The sequence below is a fragment of the Zeugodacus cucurbitae genome, chromosome 4 (assembly GCF_028554725.1).
Source record: "Zeugodacus cucurbitae isolate PBARC_wt_2022May chromosome 4, idZeuCucr1.2, whole genome shotgun sequence".
Lineage (NCBI taxonomy): Eukaryota > Metazoa > Arthropoda > Insecta > Diptera > Tephritidae > Zeugodacus > Zeugodacus cucurbitae.
Window position 1 is genome coordinate 26143063 of NC_071669.1, and position 25433 is coordinate 26168495.

The 25433-nt window shown below is 35.9% G+C and overlaps 1 protein-coding gene across 1 annotated transcript; it reads right to left on the bottom strand.

The window, feature by feature from the left end:
- Positions 1 to 10219: 10219 nt before the first annotated feature.
- LOC105219610 (SOX domain-containing protein dichaete) lies at positions 10220 to 25195 on the bottom strand. The gene is made up of 3 exons (XM_011195876.3): positions 24508 to 25195; positions 18500 to 19206; positions 10220 to 11286 (listed from the first exon to the last, which is right to left on the bottom strand). The coding sequence occupies exons 2-3, from the start codon at positions 19066 to 19068 to the stop codon at positions 10692 to 10694; spliced, it is 1164 nt and encodes a 387-aa protein (XP_011194178.1). The 5' UTR covers positions 19069 to 19206; positions 24508 to 25195; the 3' UTR covers positions 10220 to 10691.
- Positions 25196 to 25433: the final 238 nt, after the last annotated feature.

The following is a 25433-nucleotide window of genomic DNA, read 5'->3' on the forward strand; positions in this document are numbered from 1 at the left end:
CAGATATAGGGATTGTTGCTCCAATCTTTAAAAAACGATGCACTGTTTTGAAAATTTTTGCATCGCAACAATTCAATGCGTCCATAAGAATTTTGGATCTCTTTGTTTGATTTAACCAGTTCCTGAAAATATATTCAAAATGTTAGTTAGAAAATATAATCTGAAGAAAAGATTTTTAACATGTTCCACATTCTAAATTCAGCAACGAAATCATCGGGATCTTCTACATCAGCGGACCATTGCTTTTCTAAAACACGAACAGTCTCCTGCATCTCAATAACGTCAAGATTTATGCATTTATTTGGCAAAATGTTTTAAATTTTGGAAAGCAGCTCTCGATGTTTTAAAAATCGTTCATTGATTTGATCCAAAAAATGATCTAAAAACGGTATATAAATTTCACATAAGAGATGGCAGATGGAAGCTGCACTCAGATTTTTTTACAAAATGGAAAATGGGCGTGGCATCGCCCACTTATGGGTCAAAAACCATAACTCAGGAACTATTCGACCGATTTCAATGAAACTTGGTTTGTAATAGTTTCCTTACCTCCAAAACCCCAAACGAAAATTTGTGAAATTTTCATCTTAAAATGCCAATATCTCGAAAGCTATAAGTTTCCGGCGGCAATATTTGGAGAATCTCCTCTATCCATCCATAGATATTACAGCCGACCCATCACCAGGGTTATTCCGGATAATCGAAAATCCATATATTCGATTTCAAACAATATATTAATTTTAATAGGTCGTTAAGATCATAAGATATATAAAACATGAGCAATAATGATAAAAAAAACCTACATATACATACATACATATATAATTTAGAATTTTGGTTGAAAATAACTTGTGATTGATCTTTGTCGTGATGAATCACACCTTGGGGCCAAGGCTCTGATTCGCCTCAATTGTATGGGATTCGATTCGTCCTCTCTTTCAAACCACTTAAAAGCAACATCTATTTATCTTCATTTAACATTCTTTATATACTTATTCTAAATGCTTAAGACTAAATACAAATATTCATGTTACAATCTAATATGTGTAACATGTGTCCACTTAAGCCGGTTCATATATATGTGCTAAGTGCAAAGGTTCATCGTACAATCTAATATATAAGTGTAACGCGGACTCCACATGTCTCGAGAGATTCTAAATAGTCAATGTGCCAATAACTTATAGGCTTTAGTTCATTTTATTGGTGATATCAACTTACATCCCCAGTTTCAGTCTCTTCATCATCAGTTAATATTAGGAATCCTGGGTCTGCAGCCCCTCCATAATATTATCTTCAACGCACCTTTCATCAATGCTAAGAATTTTCATTGCTTCTGATAGAGTTAAATATTTGCATAGATAGCCTTAATTTTAAGAACATTTTCCGAGCTTTTTGTAATGTTTACGATTCTAAAAAACTTATCGTAACATGTCTCATTGCGCCGTCAAAACATTTTAAAATTTGCAAATAGAGCCGAGGCGAATGAGTTCGGAGGATCGGGATTCTACTGTATACCGGTTGTACTAATTTGATACTTTTGCAACATGTTACAGAGAATAGTTGCATATATTTATTCTGTCTTTTGTTTTGTTCGTAACACCTAAAACTAATCGGCATAGATAGCACAGGATAACGGGATGAGTTGAATTGTGGATGTTCGTCGGTCCGGCCGTCTGTTCATCTGTCCGTGCAAGCGATAACTTGAATAAGAATTCAGATATCTTTTTGAAACTTGGTTTCTGGTACTTTAAGAAGGTTGGGTTTGCAAATGGACGAAGACAGATTTTTAGACAAAAGCTATATCAACCAATCTTCCTTCCCCATACAAGACACCAGAAAAATTTCAGAAAAATTATAACAGTGAAAGATGTGTACATATGCGAGTCGATTGGAAAAATTGACAACTGGCTTGCTGCTCACTTTTGTGTACAATGCCATATCTAAGAAACTAGTCGAACAATTTTAACCAAATTTGATACGTCTCATTAACTTGAGATCATTACTTTAAATATGATTCGGACTACAAAGAAAAAGGGGAAAATTAACACCCCGAAGCTGATTATCTCAAAATGTTTCCATTTTTCCAATTAAATATTAATCTGGCTGGATTTAAAACTGACCTTTCCAGTTTTTCAGTTATTAAACGCTACGCTATTAACGCTAGTTATTAAAACTATCCGTTCTAGACAATAGTCTAAGTCTGGTATTAATTTTAAGCTTCCTACTTCTAAAGGAAATAGACTTCTACATCTCTTTGTCTCTGGTACTACATTCATGATTGCGCGGTCAAATATTATTAAGATGGTTTACGTAACTTATCACACCTAAAACATATCGGCAGGAATATATATTTCTTTATATGTAAGATAGTGCAAGTCTCACGTTGTTGGTAGTAAAATATAACGATATCTAATGGTTTTCCTCGGTATAGTAATATATGTAGGTAAAAATATTTCTATAACAGATCCTGGCTTGTAGGTAAATATCAACAAGCATACAATGTGGTGAAGTTGGAAGACGGTAAAAAGCTTCTGAACACAAATCGAATTTTCGAAATTTTATACGAATCTATGAGTGGTAATAGTGGATCGTTGGAGACTACGAAATATGGTGGTCTAAATTAGCGAAATGGGGAACAATGGGTAATAACCACACCAACATACCAAATAATACAATTTTATGCGATAAATACATATATGAATATTTCATTGGGAACCCATAAGTTCACGCAAGTGAGGAAAGTTTTTGATTGTCATTCACTTGGGAGTGGCCAGAAACGATTCTTCTCCACATGGTTCAAGCAGCTCACGACTTCCGGTTTTAGACCAAGTATCCTCTGGGTAGCCAACAGACATCCGTTTGAAGGCGAGCTAAAGTGAGAAGGCGAAGCCCTCTTATGCGGTTGTGCGTAGGGCTTGGGACCCACCACATAAAAACGAAGTACCAATGAAAAATCTAAGAAAGCCTCGGATGAGACACCCCCTTTTGGTGACGACCCCTGCAAACGTTTTAAGGATAATGATTTAAGGACATGCACCTGGAATGTCCGGACCCTTAATTGGGAAGGTGCCTCTGCCCAGCTGGTTGATGTCCTCATACGACTCAAGGCTGACATCACCGCCATCCAAGAAGTGCGATGGACGGGACAAGGACGGAAGAAGGTGGGTCCTTGTGACATCTACTACAGCGGCCATATAAAGGAGCAAATTTGGTGTTGGTGTTGGATTTGTGGTGGGAGAGAGACTCTGTCGCCGAGTCCTGGCATTCACCCCGGTGGATGAACGTCTAGCCACAATCCGCATCAAAGCGAGGTTCTTCAACATATCGCTTATTAGCGCCCACGCCCCAACGGAAGAGAAGGACGATGTGACCAAAGATGCTTGAGCGCTGCCCCCGCCACGATGTCAAAATCGTGCTTGGCGATTTTAACGCCAGGGTGGGTAAAGAAGGTGTCTTTGGCACAACAGTCGGAAAATTCAGCCTCCATGACGAAACATCGCCAAACGGCCTGAGGCTGATCGACTTCGCTGGGGCCCGAAATATGGTCGTCTGTAGTACCAGATTACAGCATAAGAAAATACATCAAGCTACTTGGCTGTCTCCTGATCGAAATGCCCGTCAACAAACACAAGGAAGGTTCGACGTCGAAAAGCTGTAAACACAACAGACAGCCACGAAATACTCTACTCGACTTGCACTCCTGTTCTCTGAGAGCACTCATCAGCATCTCGGTATAAGGGAACTGTGGGACGGCATCTCAAACTCACTGCGTACCGCTGCAACCGAAACCATTGTCTTTCGGAAAACTCAAAAAAACAGCTGGTACGATGAGGAATGCCGTTTCGCAGTGGCGAAGTACTGATAAGGTGCATGCATACGCTTCTTTGCAGAATATGGTCGGAAGAAAGCATGCATGACGATTGGAATCTCAGAGTGCTCTGCCCAATCCATAAAAAGGGAGATACCACAATCTGCGCCAATTACCGTGGGATCAGCCTCCTAAATATCGCATACAAGGTTCTATCGAGCGTACTGTGTGAAAGACTAAAGCCCACCGTCAACAAACTGATTGGACCTTATCAGTGTGGCTTTAGACCTGCAAAATCGACAACTGACCAGATATTCACCATGCGCCAAATTTTGGAGAAGACCCGTTAAAAGAGGATCGACACACACCACCATTTTGTCGATTTTAAAGCTGCTTTCGACAGCAAGAAAAGGAGCTGCCTTTACGCCGCGATGTCTGAATTTGGTATCCCCGCAAAACTAATACGGCTGTGTAAATCGACGTTGAGCAACACCAAAAGCTCCGTCATGATTGGGAAGGACCTCTCCGAGCCGTTCGATACCAAACGAGTTTTCAGACAAGGTGACTCACTATCGTGCGACTTCTTTAACCTGATGCTGGAAAAAATTATAAGAGCTGCACAGCTAAACAGAGAAGGTATAATCTTCTACAAGAGTGTACAGCTCCTGGCGTACGCCGATGATATTGATATCATCGGAAGTAACAACCGCGCCGCTTGTTCTGCTTTTTCCCGCATGGATAAGGAGGCGAAGCGAATGGGTCTGGAGGTGAATGAGGACAAGACGAAATATCTACTGTCACCAAGCAAACAGTCGGCGCATTCGCGTCTTGGCTCCCACGTCACTGTTGACAGTCATAACTTCGAGGTCGTAGATAATTTCGTATACCTGGGAACCAGCATCAACAACTCGAACAATGTCAGCCTCGAAATCCAGCGCAGAATAACTCTTGCCAACAGTTGCTACTTTGGACTGAGTAGGCAATTGAACAGTAAAGTCCTCTCTCGACGAACCAAAATCAAGCTCTACAAGTCGCTTATCATTCCCGTCCTGCTTTACGGTGCAGAAGCTTGGACGATGTCAACATCAGATGAGACGACACTAGGAGTTTTCGAGAGGAAAATTTTGCGCAAGATTTATGGTCCTCAGAACATTGGCAACGGCGAATACCGCGGACGATGGAACAATGAGCTGTACGAGTTATACGACGACATTGACATAGTTCAGCGAATAAAAAGACAGCGGCTACGCTGGCTAGGTCATGTTGTCCGAATGGACGAAAACACTCCAGCCCTGAAAGTGTTCGATGCAGTACCCGCCGGAGGAAGCCGAGGAAGGGGAAGGCCTCCACTCCGTTGGAGGGACCAGGTGGAGAGCGACCTGGTTACACTTGGGATCTCCAACTGGCGCCGAACTGCGAAGGAGAGAGAGAGGTGGCGCACTATCGTCGATTCGGCTATAACCGGCTAAACGGTTGCAATGCCAATCACATACATACCCATAAACCCACGAGCCTCTCTTAACCTGAAAATTAATGTCTCATAAACTTAATGACTTTAAACCTAATCAGCTTATTTTACCAGTGGCTTACTCAAGTGTCCTCACCAACCCCGGCGTCTTTCCTTACTATTCAAATATACGATATAAAGTCCTATATTAAATAACTCTATATATAGTATACTAGCAGACCCGGCGAACTTCGTACCGCCTTAGCGTAAATTTGGTGCACTACTTTATTTTGTATAGCTGACCTATCTTATGTATGTGTACCTATTCAATTTGAACTGGAATCTATAATATCCTCCATATAAAAATGAATACTTATTACAAATTGTTTGTATGGGAGATTATAAAGGTGTGAATTTTAGGCATTTTTTTCTATCCGTAAGAAACATCCTCAAACCCCCTGGAATACACACAAAAAAGAATCAGCCAAATCGGTCAAGCCGGTTTCATGCTATGTCGTGACAACGGAAAACGGGTTTAATTTTTCGTTTTTGTGGCTAAGGTATAAATTAAATTTGTAAATTTTTCAATGCAGAGAAAATTCTTACGCATAAAGACGAAAACCTTATACCTTCTTCAAAGTCGAGGTTGATTTATGTTAAGCAGCATGATAATAACTCACACTACTTTTAATTGCAAGTGAGTGGGGATAATCCAGCAATTTTAAATAGTCTGTGAGATAATTGAATACGTCATCCTGGTTTGTAGCTGTGTCAACTCTCCTGAAATTCTAAATTGTCGCATTAAGATCGAAGAGATTCTTGTTTTTTTTACCACCAATATAGGTCATTCAAGCAGTCATTTATGGTTATCATATTGTGGTTTCATGTCAGGAAAAACACGATGAATAAGCTTCTTCTTTGAGTCAATGAAGTGACAGAAATATGTTGGAAATGTTATTAATCCATTGAGGTGTCAACTGGGACCCTACCATTTCCAACTGCTTCTACAATCGCAATTTGATATTGTTGCAAAATTAGTGGTATGTTAGTTATTTTGAATATTTAAAATCAACACTGACAAAAATATTTCAACAAAGCAACAATGACAACCTTCAAAATGTTATTATTTTTTGTTTTCTTTTTTCATATTTTTGTTGTCAATTCAAATAAAATGCTCTTTTTATTATCTTCCTCGCAATTTTTCCATATTTACTTAATTTCCCCGAATATTTCAAGACTTCAATTAGCCAGATCGGTTTGGCCGTTCTCGACTTTTTGCGAGACTAACGAACAGCAATTCATTTTTATATCTATAGATTAGAAATTGTTTGTATGAGAATTTAAAAGAGTGTGGATTTTAGACTTTTTCAGGACCTTATACTTCAAGGAATATTGCAAAAAAAGCAACACATTTTGCGATTCATTTTTAATTAATTTTTCTTAAATGCGTTTTTTAATACTTCACTATTTAATTTTTTATAATTTTCCAACATACAAACCTTGTCCTAACAATAAAGAATTCATAAAACCAAGAATCATCGGATTTGGTGCAATCGTTCGAAAGTTATGGGCGTACATACATTTCGAAGATCCATTTTTATTGATATAGAAGAAGAAGATAGATGTGTTTTGTTAGAAAAAAGTACAAAGACAATGAGAAAAGCAAATCAAGCAACGGTGCGTTGCTGCAAAATAAGTAACTGTAAAACAGAGTAAATATAGTTGACACTGTATTTACATATCTACATACATGCATACATACGGCAATTTATGCGAGCATTTGATTGTGCTGTTTAGCGTTATTTCACTTGTTCTGCGATCATTTATATATGCAAACTTTTTTGCTTTGTACTTTACTTCAATAAGTTATGTAGTAAAAGATGCGAGAGATGGAAGAGAGAGAGTGCATACATATGTATGTACTTTACTTCATTACGTTATGCTGGAAAAGATGTGCAGAGATGGAAGAGAGAGAGTGCGTGCCGCAAACGATAAAGAGCACACGCACACACACAAAGCGCGCTTCGCTGTAGACTGCGTTTGGTGAACGAAAAACCTTATGCTTGCAATATTTTTGATTTTTCAGAAACTTCAACCCGAAAGAAAAAGGATTTGATCTCGGAAAATTAAAAAAATAAGTATGCCACTCGCGAGCCTAGAGCAAATGCTTTATTTAAAAAAAAAATTATAAAAATCGCTTCAGAACTTTAGGAGATTAGCCGTTACAAACATGTTTCATATAAGCGATTTTATATAATTAGTATAGATGAGGGCTAATGGATTGTTGTGGTTTATGGGCCGTCGTCGTCATTGGGCAATACTTCTTCCGTGATGATGAAGACCGGCACGTTACTGTGAATGGGAATCGCTACCGCTCAACGATAACTGAATATTTTTTGCCCGAATAGGATGGTATGGACTTGGACAATATGTGGTTCCAACAGGACGACGCTACAAACACAGCGAATGTCACAATCGATTTATTGAAAACCAAGTTTGGTGAAAGTGTTATCTCACGAATTGACCAGTCAAATGGACGTCTCGGCAGTGCGATTTGACGCCGTGAGACTATTTCCTGTGGGGCTACGTCAAATCTATGGTCTATGCCAACAAGCCAGCGACGATTGATGAACTGCGTACGAATATCGAATGTTAAATTGCAGTGTATCGTCCAAATTATGCTTGAAAACCGTCGAAAATTGGGTTCAGAGTCTGGACTTCTACAAGCGTATCCGTGGTAAACATGCAAAAGAAATCGAGTTCTATACATATTGGCATCGAATGTAGTTTCACAGGAATAAAGAATCCGTTTTAGTTTTATTAAAAAAAAAATTGTAGCGCTCTTATTGAAAACCCCTTTATAAACACACATCAGCTTCTGTTTGTCACGTTGACTTTAAGTTAATAACACCCTGATAATGAATGTTGTTTTAAATGGATGGAGAGACTTATTCAAAAAATTCACCTTTATATGCATATATGCTAAGTACAGTTTAGCATGTATTAATTGTAGTGTATATTCACAATTATGTAAACGTTTTTACATTAAATTATTACTATTTATTTCACATCTACAAGTCATAGACTTCTCGTCACTCAGCAATTAGCAAACTTTCAGCACCAAAACGCATTGTTCTTCAATCATTGCCTCAAACCTATGCAGATAGAAAACTAACCATATATAGTTACTCATAAGTATGTATATTGTGTGTATTAAAGCGAACAAAAACATTTAATCTATTCATTACCACTTCATAAGTAATCCTTTGACAATTATTAACACATCCCTTCGATACCGATTTCTAAAACGAAGACACTCTCTTTGTTTCGATCCTTCTGCATTATTGTTATTTACAAATAGTACTTTGGCTTTTGTTTGCTTATTTAAGCATTTCCTCTTGAGATGGTCCCATTCCACCAATCACACCCCACCAAACGATAATTTCAGTCCCAAGCCACAAAAAATGAGAATAAACAGTTGCATGTTCGCTTGCTATATAATCCCACAGTTGAGTGCACACATAAGTGGGCGTTTATATTCAATTTGCTACGCATAAACGCCTTTGCTTATGCTATGAAGAGCAGCATTTGGCCCGCAGCAGGCGGCGTTTATCCCCTTTTTCGACTGTTGTCTGTCTTCTGCTGCAATTTAACCTAATAATCAACGCATCAACAAACAATGTTGTGATTTTTCATTTTTTTGCTGTACCCGCACTCATTTGTATTCACCCAACACACACACACACCGCACACTAATATACTGTGCCGTCTGCAAGGGTAGCGAGCGGCAAGGCAAAACTTTTATTGCGTCTGATTAGGGGTTGTTTATTTACACTGCCTTCTTAATTTGTTATCTGCGTACAATTGGCAACGCTGATTTGACAGTTGCCGTATTCTACATCTCGCGCGCTGAGGCTTAATAAATATGTTCGAGTTCGTGTTATGGTGATGCCGAAGCAAGTGTCGTAATTAATCAGGCGTGAAGATATTACTGTCAGCGTGGTTGTTTGAATCTCTATTATGGTGTTTTGTGCTGCTGTACTCACACGGCGCATTTGATCTTTAATGCGATTGCAGTTAAGCTGCAATTTTAAATACATTTTTAAATAAAATAAAATTTAAATAAATTGATTTCAGAAAATCTTTTATTTTTATTTTGGGAAAGAAATTAATTGAGTTCCAAATCATTCAAATCTCAATTATTTTCTATTGTATTAAGGGAGTCATCTTATGAGGTCAAAAAATTGTGTGTTTTCAAAAATTCGATTTCTTATAGCAACATATTTTGAAATGTTTACTAAAAGCGCAATTTTTTGTATATTTATTTGGTAATAGTCCATTCCATACATTTAAGCTGGCATATTCAAACGCCTCTAATTTTATTTGTTTCCGATAAGCCATTCAGCCGGAATCGTGGAATAAATGCGAGCCCACCCTGCATTCTGCCGATTTTACAAAACCAAGTCTCTGCAGGTGGTCTCTTAGAGGTAGTGCCCCGTGCTGACCTCTGTGATATTGTTAAGTTATCTTTTACCCATAGAGTTTTGTGGACCCTTGTTGCAATTATTCCAAGACCTCAGATGTTCCTAGCATCCTATGTTTTAGGCAAAGCTTAAGCGAACTGAAAGTCTTAGGGCAGTTTATTATTTTAATTTCCTCCTATGCCGCTGAAACAAAGAAGTTTCTAACGTGATATAAAACACTCCGAGAAAGGGATATAGGTTTATGCTTGGAATCTGTTACAAACTTCTTCAGTCGGATAAGATATATTCTAGCCAATTTGTTGTCAGATTACCTGATTTCTTACCTGATTTAAAAATGTGAGAACCTGCAAATTGAACTATTCTCAAACTTATTAACATATTGCGCTCTCCGAATCTTAAAACAACAAAAATTTATATTTGTAATTTTATTTTTTTATATTTTTACTTTTTCTAAAAGTTTATCTTTACAAATAAGCCTTCTTACGTATATTGTTACAAATAAATTTTTGGCTAAAAATTTAATTTTTTTGTTAAATGCGAAGAATGTAGGAAACGACTTTGGATAACATTTAATTTTTTAAAAATATATAAAGTAAAGGTAAAGACAGAATTTCAACAAATTAATTCAGTAACTGAGAAATGTAAGGTTCTCGCAAGCAAATTTGTCAAATTTACTTCCTACATATACATAATTACACACATACTTACATATAATTTAAAATTGCAACTTGTTAGCACTTTGGAATAATGACTTTTAGCAGCCAAATTATTTATAAACATTTGAAGTACTTACATACTTACTTATACATATACTCAATAAGAATACACGAGTAGGATCAATTACGCTTACGCTAGCATTTACATAATGAGTAATAGTCTACATAGCCGGTTCAGCGACCACCGCAATGGCAGTATTACTCAAGGAGCTCCCACCAAATCTCAAAGGAGTTGGTCAAATAATGTTGGGCGGCGCTTGAGTGCCCGCTGACAGTGGCAGCGTTGGCGAAGATTTGGCGGATTTAATGCCACAACCGTATGACGAAGCAATGCTGCCCGTGCCGTTGCTGCTGGGCGGCGACGGCGGTGCCTCTGGGCTAATGAGCGGTGCGCACCCAAAATACCGCCACGGGTGATATAGCGAACCGGCGTACATGGCTTGAAGACGCGCCTGTAAATCGAGTGCTAAGGTGGGATCCAGCGGATAGTGCGTGAGCGCCGTCGCTGTTGGAAAGGCGCCTGGTAGATGGCGTGTCGGCATATTTAACGTCAACTCTAGGGGTGTAGCGCCGAAACCATACTTGGCCGCATTGACAATGTGATGATGACTGGTGGGTGAATGCTGTTGATGGTGTGCATGGTGTGAGTGCTGCGCGGCTACGGCAACAGCAGCTGCCGCTGCAGCCGCGGCGGATGCGCCAAGATGGGACTGTTGTGACTCCTTTTGTGCGCCATTCACACCGGAACCAGGCACAGGCGATTTGTTGAGTGTCTTTGGTTTGCGACGCGGCCGGTACTTATAGTCGGGATGTTCTTTCATGTGGAGCGCTCTGTAAGTGGAAGCAAAAGGGGTATATATTAGAATTTATTGTATTAGCGTCGTAGTGGTTAGAATAGTTATTGCCGGCGCTTTTAATGTGAAATATAATAAGATATACATACAAACGTAACGATAAATATAGAAAAAAAGTGCAGTTTCATAAGTTGACGCAGTTGTGGGTGTAATAAAAGGGTATACAAGGCGAACACCAAAGAAATAGAAAGTTTTCACCAATAAAAGGTATAGGCTACGCCATAATGTCTTAAGTCTTCAGTTTTTTATTTATCACATTCCCACACAGTTAGGCCCTCATAAATATATATTTCTGTGTGTGTGGTTACATATAAAAATCAAAAGTATTTCATTGTTGTGTTGACCGACAACCAACAATAGTTGGTTCGTCTGTGCGCGCTCTTTATGTTCCCTTCATTCATTTGTCAATTGATAATAGCACCAATTATAATTCAAACAATTGCTGCCATTCTTGCCTGATAATTCCTTAATACCCACTCAGTTGATATCACCTCTTCTTTAATCAATATGGGTATGTACTTAGCTAACATAAGTGTACACACAAAGTTTCGTATTTTCACATAAACATACATAAAAGTAACAAGTAAGGAAGGCCTAAGTTCGGGTGCAACTCAACATTATATACTCTCGCAATTTACGACCCGATTTCACACATTTTTGCTACAGAGACACACTATTTGAAGAAAAGAATTCTTATGAATAACATTAAATTATCCAAGAGATTTACCGATATTTTCGTTAAAAAATTATCCTTAAGCACTGAGTTCTTCATGTTCTATATCTGGGGCCTTGAAATTTTATGGTCCGATTTCGACAATTCTTAAATGAGTGATGCAATACATCAAATACAATATTTATATAAAGTTTTGTTCCACATGGTTGTTAACCGATTTCATGGTTATTATCACGGTTTCAAGAAATTACATGTACCAAATTTCATTGAAATCAGTCGAGTAGTTCCTGAGATATGGTTTTAGACCCAACCGAGAAGCGGTATTTTAAGTTGATTTCGTGTATCCTTAATAAAAATATTCAGCAAATATATTTATATTGCAAGCTTATTAGTATACATTTTTACAAATTTGTTGTGCATTAAACACAATCCTAACCAATTGGTAGCCACGCACTTAACCCACTTGCGTATGATCCACGCTCCTACACATTTCTATACATTTGTGCAGACAACACATACAAAAACATTATACTCAAGGGAATCTTTGGCGTTTTGTTCTTTTCTCAAATTGATTTGCTTATCTGGTTCATCGATAACACCTCGGTAGAGTATCACGCTCAGTCACATTACATTACACACAACACCTTTCCGTCACACAATGACAACAATGCCAGCACCAACAACAATCAAACAATGTGTTTCCTTGTTTGCGTATGAAATTATTATATTTACACTGGCTTTTACCGGTCCCGCCGAGCGAGCCTGCAATCTTGTTTGAAATCAACTAATAATGCGCCGTTGCTAATCTCACGCGAACTCAGGAAACGTCGTTGTACGATCGGCAATGGGTGACCTTTATAGTTTGGATATTGATTGTCGAGCGACCGCATTGGTTATCGACCATTGTGCATTTGAATTGGAGTACATAAATTCCCTTATTCATGTATCATACATATGTATTTCATTCGGTCGTCATGTACTCCAGCCAACTCCTGTTGCCTCAAAATTCAGACATGTGTACAAATAAAAACAAAATTTATGCACAATTTAGGAGTAATATTTATTTGTAGATTGAGTCCTACGTGTGACTTCTTATCAGTTTGCATTCATTATTTTTTCAATGAGACGTTTTAATTGTTTCCCGTTGTCTCACTAGGGCACCTTTTATTCTACGCAACATAAAGAATAATAAAATGTGCCTAAACAAGCATACCCAGAAATGCTGTTCAAATATGTATGCTTTATATCAAACTGAAAACAGAATTGGGAATGAATTCATTTACTGCTATATTAATATCACGATTTGAGCAATGTTTAAAGTTAGGCTTGAAGTATTGCATAACGCCTTGGAAGCATATAAAAAACAAAGCAGTCGGTCTTTCACAAATCTTAGTTTGTATAGCAATAAAATGATTCCCTAAAGATTTTCAACTATTTTGATATTATGTATGTACGTATGTATGTACGTACGTATATAGATTCATGATCACCGAGTTAGGAATTTGTCTGCAATTCCTTAACCAAAAATCAGATTTATGTACATATATGAAAATAAGTTTATATAATTCTCAAATCTGTTATTATTAGATGCTAAAGTATGATTTCAAAAAATGAATATTTGTTCCGTAGTAATTTGAAAGGGAACAAGGCATTACAATTATTTTTAAGTCATCTGTATAGGTTCAATACAATAATTTTAAATTATTAAAAATTTGAGATCATTTAAATAATAACTTCAAATACACTGTTGTATAGGGAGTTAAAAATATTTTTCAGGTTTTGCAATGGAATGTTGTCCAGGCCGCTTTAATTGCTGCAAATAAAGTTTCTAAGCAGTCAAATTGTGGGCCTCTTTTAAATCCATAGAATATTGTATTTTTTGTTTAGTATATCAGAATAGTTTACATCTAATTTAAAATTTCTTTCATAATTCCCTCAATTTTTTTCATGATCAGATTGGATATTGTCTAATAAAGTAGTATTTTTTAGAAAATACCTTGAATTGGAAATCTCTGAGTTATTTAATACAGATTGAATTGTGATTTATTTGTTTTTTAAAATTAATAGCGTGGAAAGCTTTGGCTGCAATTACTATAATATTTGACAATTTGTTTCGTTTATGACATAGCTCGTCACAATCTTGAACTCTATTATTCTTGGTAAATACTCAGATATTATCCACACCCTTTGATTAATGAATAGAATAGAATAATGTATTTGTTTGGAAATGTTATGAAATTTATCTCAGTTTAAACGTTTTACTAAAGGAAAATTGTTAATAATTAAACAACGATTGTTTAAAGTAAAACATATTTAAATACTTTAGATATTTTAAAGATTTTAAAGGCCTTGTCATCATTTCCTAATTCCGAAGTGCTTACACATTATTTAAGGGGTCGGCATACAGATAATGGCTGTGTTATTTGTGGGTGAGAAATTAAAATATATATATATATACAGTGGAACTCCTCTAACTCGAATCAGTCTACAAAAAAACTTCGACTTAGAGACACATCGAGTTATGGAAATTTTCGTTAAAGCATACATTTTTCAAAAAGCTGTAAAATATAGTTTACCCACAGTTTTAGTTATTTACTTCACAAAAATTTTTATTTAAATACGTTAAAACATGAATTCTGTAATTTTGTGGGTTGCACGTATGTATGTAGGTATTTTTTGGCTCTTGACGTCTGTATCTCATGCCTTTGTTACATGATTTATGCAATTCATAAGTGTAATATCATACTTTTTGTTCGCCTCCATAAGATATAGACGGACTCTTCTAAAATTTTTCCTCGATAGGAAAATTTTAAATTTGAATTGAAATTTAAATTTGGAAGGAAATGTGTATGAAAGTTGCCTTCTATTGCCAATTTAAGAGTTGGAGTTATGAGAACTTCGAGTAATAGAAGTTTGTTTAAATTGTGCTTTATATTTTATATTTTAAATAGTGTTGCAACAACCGGGAAGCAGTAGCTCAATTGCACATTTAATTACTTTCATACGTTTGAATGCCCTTTCTTAGAAAATATTTACATTAAAATGCATACAAATGGATCTGGAAAAATTACCAACATGATTTCAACCAATATTAAATAACACGCTAGGAAAGGGAGAAGCTCATTCAGTTTTCTTATGGAATGTATTGGAACTACTAATTGCTAAAGTTCTACCGATTCATCGAACTTGCCATCAATTAGTCGGCATCGGCCAAAATTGAGAATCGGACGGAACAAAATAAATTATAAATAATAAATTTCATTCTCTAGCTTATTTCTTGCTGGAACAACAACATATACATTATAATATATGTATAATGACACGGTACACAGATCGGATAGGCAAATAAGTCGTCAGAGAAAAAAAAAATATTTAATAGTTAATAAACTTAATGAGAATTCAATTGTCAAATTATGTATCGCTATGTTTAAGAAGATGATATTCTACAAAAATACTTCTTTAGGCCAGGAAGAGCTAACGACTTGACAATTAAAATATTATTACACTTTAAGAAAACAACTTCCGTCTATATCTCTTCAGGAATGTTTGCATAAATGGTGAAAGCGTGAATGGATCCTCTCAACTTGACTTTACATTTTGTGCAGAGTATGAAGTTATCACAAATTTAAATAAATGAGCTAATTAAAAACCATTATTTAATAAAAATTAACATGATACGAAGTAGGTGTGGAAAATATTTCTTAGCAAGTTCTGACCTTCTTGTAGATAATTGATTTCAATGAAGCCGTTTCAGTTCCATTGGATCACACTAGAAGTGAGCTAATTTGTATCTGAAATAATTTGTAAATCGCTGTCATTGCAGACTACTATTGGTTCAAAAGCCAATTGTTTACTCGTGTGTCAAATATCCAGTCAACAACTGTAATACATCATCGACGCGGCTAATAAAGCGCACAATGTGGCATTCATCATATCATATTTAGCAGCTCAGGAAGACCACAAATGAAACGCTCGATCAAGTGAGTTAGCGCCATTTAGACAAATCACAAATGAAATAAGAAATGGAAATGTCAAAATTTATATTCACTGAGAATAATATATTCATGCGTCATTTTATTCAACTCATTAATTATAAAATTTAACTGATGTCGTTCTTTAGAATCGAAATGAACCGATTAATTATATTTTTCTTACTTACTCTATTTCAAAAATAAAAAAATATTGCGCAATTGTGACAATTTGCATTTTTTAATTTAATTAAATTTGCTGTCTAACAACACATCTACAATATCTACACAAGTGCTTTTCAAAAAGAATAGATAAATAATGAACATTCGCTTAACACTACTTTATCATATGCAAACGAAGCGAGATGAAATGAAATGATAATGTCAAAAATTTGTGCCATCCATATTCACTAGTGACTGAAAATGTCTTTGAGGCTATTTTTCATGTACATACATACATACATATGTAAATAGCATGAACATGTTTGTATGTCGATCGCTGATCGACGCTTCCGATAGTCCAACGAAGAGTGGAAGAGATATCTACATGTATAGCAAGCATTCTTGGATTCTCGTCAATGTTTTGTGACAACTGACGATCGCGTATAAATATTATTAATAAATAAAATATACATAATTAATTATAATATTGAAATTGTGGTAATGACAGTTGAAATGTGACAGTTGCGTCACTTATGTAGTGTTCCAACCTTAAGCGCATTAAAGGGTCACCCGATAAGATCTGCGGGTGGTGCAGCTTGTTAGTTTTTTCAAGTGGCATTATCTACTTCGAAGTTTACTTAATCGTATAAAAATATTTATGCACAAGTGCTTGGGGGACCTACTTAATTAGGTTTGAAAACCTGTGGGAATAGATTTGTAACAGTACCCGTCAGCGCAGACGGCAAGGAACCCGCCGTAAGTCCGTAGCAATAGATAAATGACTAGATAATAGTACAGCGAAAATCAAGTATTTGCACAAATTTAAGTTTTTCGTGGGTTATTCAAACGCTCACTAATAGTAGTTAGTTACGGTAAAAAAATTATAAATGACACATATTCCCAAATACATATTATTCTTATCGATACCAAACCTGATGTTGGAAAAAATAATACGAGCTGCAGAGCTTAATAGAGAAAGTACAATATTCTATAAAAGTGTACTGTTGCTGGTATTGATATCATCGGAAGCAACAACCGCGCCGTTGATTCTGCCTTTTGCAGACTGGATAAGGAAGCGGACTGAATGGATCTGAGGACGAAATATTTCCTGTCATCAAACTCTTGACTCCACGTCGTTGCCATAACTGTGAAATTATAGATAATTTCGTCTATCTGGGAACCAGTGTTAACAGCAACAACAATGTCTGTCTTGAAATCAAACGCAGAAACACTATTACGAATAGGTGCTACTGGTGCTGAACTGAGTAGACATTTGAAAAGTAAAGCCATCTCTCGACGAAACAAAACCAAACTCTACAAGCCCTTATTCCCGCCCTGCTTTATGGTGCAGAAGCATGGCTGATGTCAACATCCGATGAGACGGCACTAGGAGTTTTCGAGAGAAAGGTTTTGCGGAAGATTTATCGTCCTTTGAATATTGGCAACGGTAAATATTGCAAAAAATGGAATGATGAGCTGTTCGAGTTATACGACGACATTGACATAGTTCAGCGAATAAAGAGACAGCGGCTACGCTGGCAAGGTCATGTTGACCGAATGGACGAAAACATCCTTGAAAGTGTTCAATGCAGTACCCGCTTATGGAAGCCGAGGAAGAGGAAGACCTCCACTCCGTTGGAAAGACCACGTGGAAAACGACCTGATTTCCATTGGTATTTCTAATTGGCGCCTAACAGCAAGAAGCTTAAGGAAATGGCTCTTATGGATTCGGCAATAATGGATATTCGATATTTAGACAGCTTCTGTAGGTACTTAAAACTGCCCCTAGTGTTACAAAGAAGCGAAAATATTTCTAAACGTAAGCGATGCCTAAACAAAACAGAACACAAAAGTTCTGAATTCTCCAATAAGTAGCTTTATATTTGAAAGACATTGCTACCTTTGGGTGAGTTTATTTAAGCTAGTTTTGGGTGTTCTTTTGAAAATATAATTTTTTATCAAACAAATACAAATTGCTAAGCAAATAAGATTCGAAGTAGTAGTAGTTAGGGGAAATAGTAAAAATTCGCTGATCTCACTTCATATGAATTATTTATGTATGTATGTTAAATCGGTATGTATGTACATATATAAAGCTTCGAAGGTACTCAACTGTGGGTATTATATGAGTTTGTGCGAACGTATATACGCATTATTGTTGCATGAACAAGTCAAATTTTTATCGCTTTGTGGGTGGCAGGAAACAATAGCTGTCGTTGTTAATGCGAATTCCCCGTTAAAGTGCTCAATCAGGGCATGTGAGCTCCCTTTTAAAATCGCAATTCGTATCGGCGCTTCATCAACATCGACATCGCCGTCGCCGATCTCCCTACTTATGTGCCCGCATATTTAGATATGCCAATGTGTAGTATGTAAGTGCAACTTACCGTAAACGCTTCGCTTCATCGATGAATGGCCGCTTTTGTCCCTCGGTAAGTAATTTCCACTCGGCACCCAAACGTTTTGAAATCTCTGAATTGTGCATTTTTGGATTGTCCTGCGCCATTTTGCGTCGCTGTCCGCGTGACCAGACCATGAATGCGTTCATTGGCCGCTTAATGTGGTCGTTCTGTTGCTGTTGGTGATGATTGTGATGGTGCGACTGTTGTGGGTGTTGGTGTTGCTGATTTGATTGTTGTTGTTGCGTGTTGAACGCAGTATTGACGGCTGTTAATGAGGAGTTCGCAACTAGACTTGCATGTTGTTGTTGTTGCTGCTGATGATGATGGTGATGTTGGTGGTGCGAAGGATGATGCTTGTGTGGCAAAGTCGTTGCTGCGGTTGCTGCCGTCATTGTCATGTTGAGCGCGTCCGATCCAGTTAATTGTGGTGGCGACTCTCCACCACTACTAATTTCACTACTACTGCGACTGCTGCGGCCGCCGCCATTGTGCAAATGCGACCGGTAGTCAGTTTGTTGCTTTTGTTGTTGAAGAATTGTGGAGATACTCGTCATTTTGCTATCTAACTTAAGCGCCACTTTAAAAATCGTTTAATGTTTTTTATATTGATACACCTTCTATTGCAAATTGTTCAGAATTCAACAGGTTTTACAAAAATTTTGAGTTCTTCTTTCATAATATTTCGTAGTCACCTAAAAAATAAAAGAGATAAAAGTGATATTTGTTATTATTTTATTTTTTGATAATGTATTAAGGGGTTATGTCTTATTATAGATTAATACTTTGGAGAGACAATTTTATTTAGCTTTTATTTGTGACGTCAAACGATATGAGGGACCAACGGATGAATTTTCGAAATTTTTTAGATGTACATATGTATGTATCTATGTTAATATTTAGAATTTTCAATTTATAACTTTAATGATGACATCTGTGTAAAAAGGATATTTAATTACCTCAAAGGTTTTATTTAGTCAGATGTGTATGTCTAACAACCTTTAAAAACTCTTATTGAAAATTCTTAAAATTTAAAAAATTGTAAAATATTAGCCTTAAATAATCAAATATTTTTTAAAACATATGTGAACAAAATCACCCTTTCGATGTTTCCAGGATTTTGTGAAATTCATTTAATTTTGAAATAACCTTCACAGCTATGAACAGTAGGACAATATCAAATTAATTCTAACCATTTGGAGAGGATTACAAGCTTGTGTGACCCTGCTTCTAAGGATAATATTTGAACTCAGGACTACACTCATTGTATATGTATGTATGTATATTGGTAAATGTAATAATAACAAGTAAGGAAGGGCTAAGTTCGGGTGTAACCGAACATTTTATACTCTCGCAATTTATTTAACTTTATTAATATTATATAATACAAAATTTGACCCACATATTCGTCATATATATTGTATAAAGTCCATTGAAAGTTGGAAACCATAATATTAGGTTAGAATCACCGAGGTTCTCATGTTCGATATATGGGGCCTTGAAAACCTATGTTCCGATTTCGGCGATAATAAACGTAGTATTTGTGCAAAGTTCTGCATCGATATCTTCACTAGTGCTTACTTTATATATTGTAAAGTAAACGATTCAGATCGTCTTGAAAGTTCTGCTATATAGGAAGTAGGCGTGTTTGTGAACCGATTTGGCCTATTTTCACAACATATCATTGGGATGTAAGGAAACTATTACAAACCAAGTTTCATTGAAATCGATCGAGTAGTTCCTGAGATAAGGTTTTTGACCCATAAGTGAGCGACGCCACGCCCATTTTCCATTTTGCAAAAAAATCTGAGTGCAGCTTCTATCTGCCATTGCTTATGTAAAATTTAGTGTTTCTGACGTTTTTCTTTAGTGAGTTAACCCACTTTTAGTATTTTTCAACCTAACCTTTGTATGGGAGGTGGGCGTGGTTATTATCCGATTTCTTTCATTTTTGGACTGTATTAAGAAGTGGCTAAAAAAAAACGACTGCAGAAAGTTTGGTTTATATAGCTTCTTTGATTTGCGAGATAAATACAAAAAATCTATTTGAGGGCGGGACCACTCCCACTTTTTCAACAAAATTACATCCAAATGTACCCCTCCCTAATGCGATCCTGTGTTCCAAATTTTATTTTAATAACTTTATTTATGGCTTAGTTATGACACTGTATAGTTTTTCAGTTTCCGCCATTTTGTGGGCGTGGTAGTGGACCGATTTTGCGAAAGCAACCTCCTCAGGGTGCCAAAGAATATGTGTTCCAAGTTTCATTACGATATCTTAAGTTTTACTCAAGTTATCGCTTGCTCGGACAGACGGACAGACATCTGGATTTCAGATATGTAACTCTTTTATTTCTTGGTGACACAAACAACCGTTATGTGAACAAAACTATGATACTCTGTGCAACATGTTGCGAGAGTATAAAAACGAACTGAACATAAATATCCTAGCATTATGTTACTCATCTGATTTGTAACGCGAACTATGATGGACAGGCGATGATCCTCTAAATATTAATACCTTAATTGATATAATTAAAAGAAATAGCAGTAGTAGCAAAGTAAAGTAGAATGTACATTTACTTAACCCTTAGTTATAACAATTTAATCTTAACCCGTGAATGCTTGTACATTTTCCAGGTATACGCATTTATAAAATCTCAGTATAAATCTTCCAGGAAAAAACACTTAAATGAAAAAATATACAGTTGATCTCCTTTTTACACGGTTTTTTTTTTGCACGATTTTTTTTTACACGGTGTTTTTGAACACTTCCCAGTTACCATTTTTACACGGTTTTACTTTTTTTACACGGATTTTTTATTGTATACTTTTTTGCAATGAAATCAAAATTCCATACGTCAATACGTCAGAAATCCATTGCTGTTAATAGAATTTAATAAATTCTAAATTAGGTTTAAACTAAAAAATACAAATCTTAGATTCGAAAGCCATTGAAAAGGTTGCAACAATTTCAATACGTAAACAAATAAATGAAGCTGTATGAAGAAGTAAGAAAAAAGAAGACACAGCGATTAATGACGGAACTTTGAAATGTATTATTTTTTTACCATTCCCAGAATAGTTGTTGTTTGTTCCTTGCAACATTAATATGTACATATATAAGTATAATACCGGAAAAGCCTATAACAACAACAACAGTGAAAATTCTCACTGTACGAATAGATAGATTTTCATGTAAAATTAGATCTATTTTACACGTTTTCTATTTTTTGCATGATTTTTTTCATAAATTGGTCCCAATAGTGAGTTTTATATAAAAATTTGAATTTTTTGCACGGTTTTTTTTTTACACGAGTAATTTACTGTCCCAGTTAACCGTGCAAAAAGGAGATCAACTGTACATACATACATAATATTACAAAGATCCAATATAGCATCTGTTTATGAGTTTAATCGAATAATGTTATACAGCATGAAATAATAGAAGCAAAGATACCATAAGAATAATGTCGTTTCTAGTATGCTCAATTTCGCACTTTCGATTTTGGAGGCTAACTTCGGTAAACGCAAAAATTACTTATCACTAAAGTGCTAAACACGCAGACGACGACAAGCGACATCTGTCAAATATTAAAATACACGCGTTCTTATGGGCACTGCTTTTTAGGCAACAGCACGACTTCGCGACAAAAGGGTTGAAGTTGTCGCTGGCGCCAAATTAGAAATATTTCTAATTTTGACGACGACAATAGCCGCTGTAGAACTGCCACTAATTTGTGAAATGTAAAATTATTCAATGTTCTAACATGTATGACGTTATTATTCTATTGCAGAAAAGTAAAATAGCGTTGATATATCTCATATAATAACAATCGATTATTTAAAACACATAAACGACCTATTTATACACTTTGGACAAAATATATATATTTCATTATTAATATGTCGCTACCGTCTTCAAAATGTCCAAGGCGCTGCCTTTAAAGCAACATTTGAAGTCAGCCAACGCTTCGTCGTGTCGTGTCGTGGTCTTTGTGTTCAGCACCTAATTCTCTCGGAAAAATAAATATGGTCCAATACTCAAAAAAAATCGTTTTTGCCGTTATGATTAACTTGCCGAATTTATTGAACGGGTTTTATTTAATTAAAATTAATAATACATAAATTTCAATTTCAAAAAATGATCACTATCGAAAGAAAAAGATATCCTTAGATGGTTGTTGTTTCAAGTCGGGACTAGGCAAACTCTAAAATTACAGTTTCTTAGTTATAGTCGGTCGGCAGACTCATCAATCCTCATAAGATAGAAACGTTTGCTATATTGTGTTTATTCAATGAAATTTTATGCAAACTAGCGCAATTGTTAAAATCCAAATAATAACTTGGAAGAAGTTCAAATTTAGTTACGTTAGTTATTATCACATCAAAAGGGGTACTTTTACAAACGTGTTTTAAAACGCTATTTCGAAAGTGATTCTTATTATAAATTACAGTTTTTTAAACATATGGGCTAAATACAGTAGCGGACAAAAAAACGGGACACTTACTTGCAGTGACTTTAAATCGATGTAGTATTAACAAATCAAACAAGAAAGTATTTAATATACTAAGTACATTATTTAGATACAAGATTTATTTTCCTGGGTGTAAACGTCATTGCAAATAAAATGGAAAGTGCAAAAGTGCCAAAATTGAACTCAGAACTCAGAACTTGAGTATACGCAAAATTTGTGAACAAATAAAGTTTATTTAGACTACTATCAGTGTTTTCCTTCAAAAATATCCAAAGACTGGGTCTATAAAATGTAAAGCTGGCTCCGGGCGCCCGAAGAGGGCTACTGTCAAGGATGACCTCCATATTAAGCCGATTAGAATTCGGAACAAATTCAAAACCGTTGAAGACTTTAGAATCGAAGTTCTGAAACTGAATGTTACCGAAATCAGCACAAGGATTGTACTACGATGCCTCCAAAAAGCCGGACTAACTGGCCGTTGGCCATCCAAAAAAAAAACACTTTTTCGGTAAATACGCGAGAAAAACGCATCCAGTCGTCTAAATTGCACATAATTCGGACCAAGGAGTCATATTTTCAGATAAATCCAAAATTAAATTCGCAGAGAAGTTGGTGATTCAGAAGTACCGTTAGGCAGAGGGGCCCTAATGATCTGGGGGTATTTTTCTTATCATGGTGCTGGAAAGTTGCCCTTAATTGATGGAAATGTTAACTTAATTAAATACCAACAGCTCTTACTGGAGAACATGGCCCCTTCAATTGAAGAGCACTTTTCCTATATGGACAACGTAATTTTTCAGGATGATTCTGCACCATCACATCGAGCCAAATCGAAATATTAAATGAAGACATTTTGGTATCTCTATCATTATTACTGTTTTCAAAAAAAATTCGAGTTTCTATTGTATCGCGTTTAGTTCTAAGAATATTTTTTAATAAATACCATATTTGGATCAAATATCGGAAATATTTTATTTTGGACTCTAATCAAAAATGAAAAGATTTATTTTTAACTGAAATATTTATTTCTGTTGGAAATACTTATATAAATCTAGTTGTTTAACAAATTTTATCATATACATAACTGTTTTTAAAGAAAATTAAAAATCACACATTTCTTGAGTGTCCACTTTTTTTGTGTCCGCAAATGTATATTTGAAGATTTTTAAAGCAAAAATATTGACCTTTTAAAAATACAAATATAAAAAAATTTTCTTGGGCAAGATCCAAATATTTGAATTCAGACAAAGTCAAATTATTTATAACTTCATTTAATAGTTAGATTAAATTTATACGAAATTTGAAGGTTTAGCTATCGATTAGGCTATATGCGAAAAACGAAGAAATTTTCTTTTAATTGAGGCTCGATCTCTCACAAAAACTGGTTCGGTATATATTTTCCTGTTTTATTTCACATAAACCTAAATTAGTGTCACATTATTATCTCATACTTCAACTATATATTCTTTGGAAAAATTGATAAATTATTATTATTATTTTAGTTATTGTATATCTTACCGCATTCAATTTTAAGTCCTTCAGTTGAACAAAGATCATCAGCCAATATATGCTTTAAAAAGCACTTTTGTATTTTTCAATCAACAAAATTTGAAAGCACACTTTTAAAATAATCACTTTTTAATTCGGTAAGAATAAAATATTGCACTTTATTGTTGTTATTACAATTGATTTATACGCACAATTTATATGCGTATATTTGCAAATATCCCGATTGAAGGCTTTTTATAAACTGTCACATTGACGCTTCGAAACAATACAAAACAGAAGAGTTTTGCGTAAAACGTTTTAAACGGCTATAGTATTGCATCCGATCACGTTGCGCGTCAATTGACAAGTGTTTTCAGATAATACAAATGGCAGGCATTGTTACACACACCTTTCAATACACAGACAGACACAATCGCACACACGCACACATGTATGTATGTATGTTTTATGATTACCGTTTACCGAAAGGTATTCAATCACAGCACGCAACACTGTATCGTTTTATTATGAATATTTCAAATTCGCGCCCATGCGCTCCAATAATGCGTAGCCCGCAAGTGAAAGGCACGAAATGAGCGACCAAATGGGAAAAAGTGAGAATGTCGCGCGGCCGACTGCACGAAAAAACAACAGACGAATGGAACGTTATCAAACAACCAACGTAAGCGGAATAATGCACAACAGAAGCAGCATGCTCAACAACTATTCACAGAAGGGAAGCAAGCACACTCGATACCCACAACCGCCCGACAGCCTCAAACCGCAACAAAACAAAAACAAACCACACAAAATGCTCGTAAAAGGAGCACAAATCTCCTTTGAAAGACTTTAGTGGTGAGTTGGTGTAGTGTGCTTCTGCAAAGGTGGGGGTGTGGGTGTGCTTAGTGGGCGGATGTGCTGTGTAGAGTTGCCAAAATCGCGCTTGTGTGTGTGTT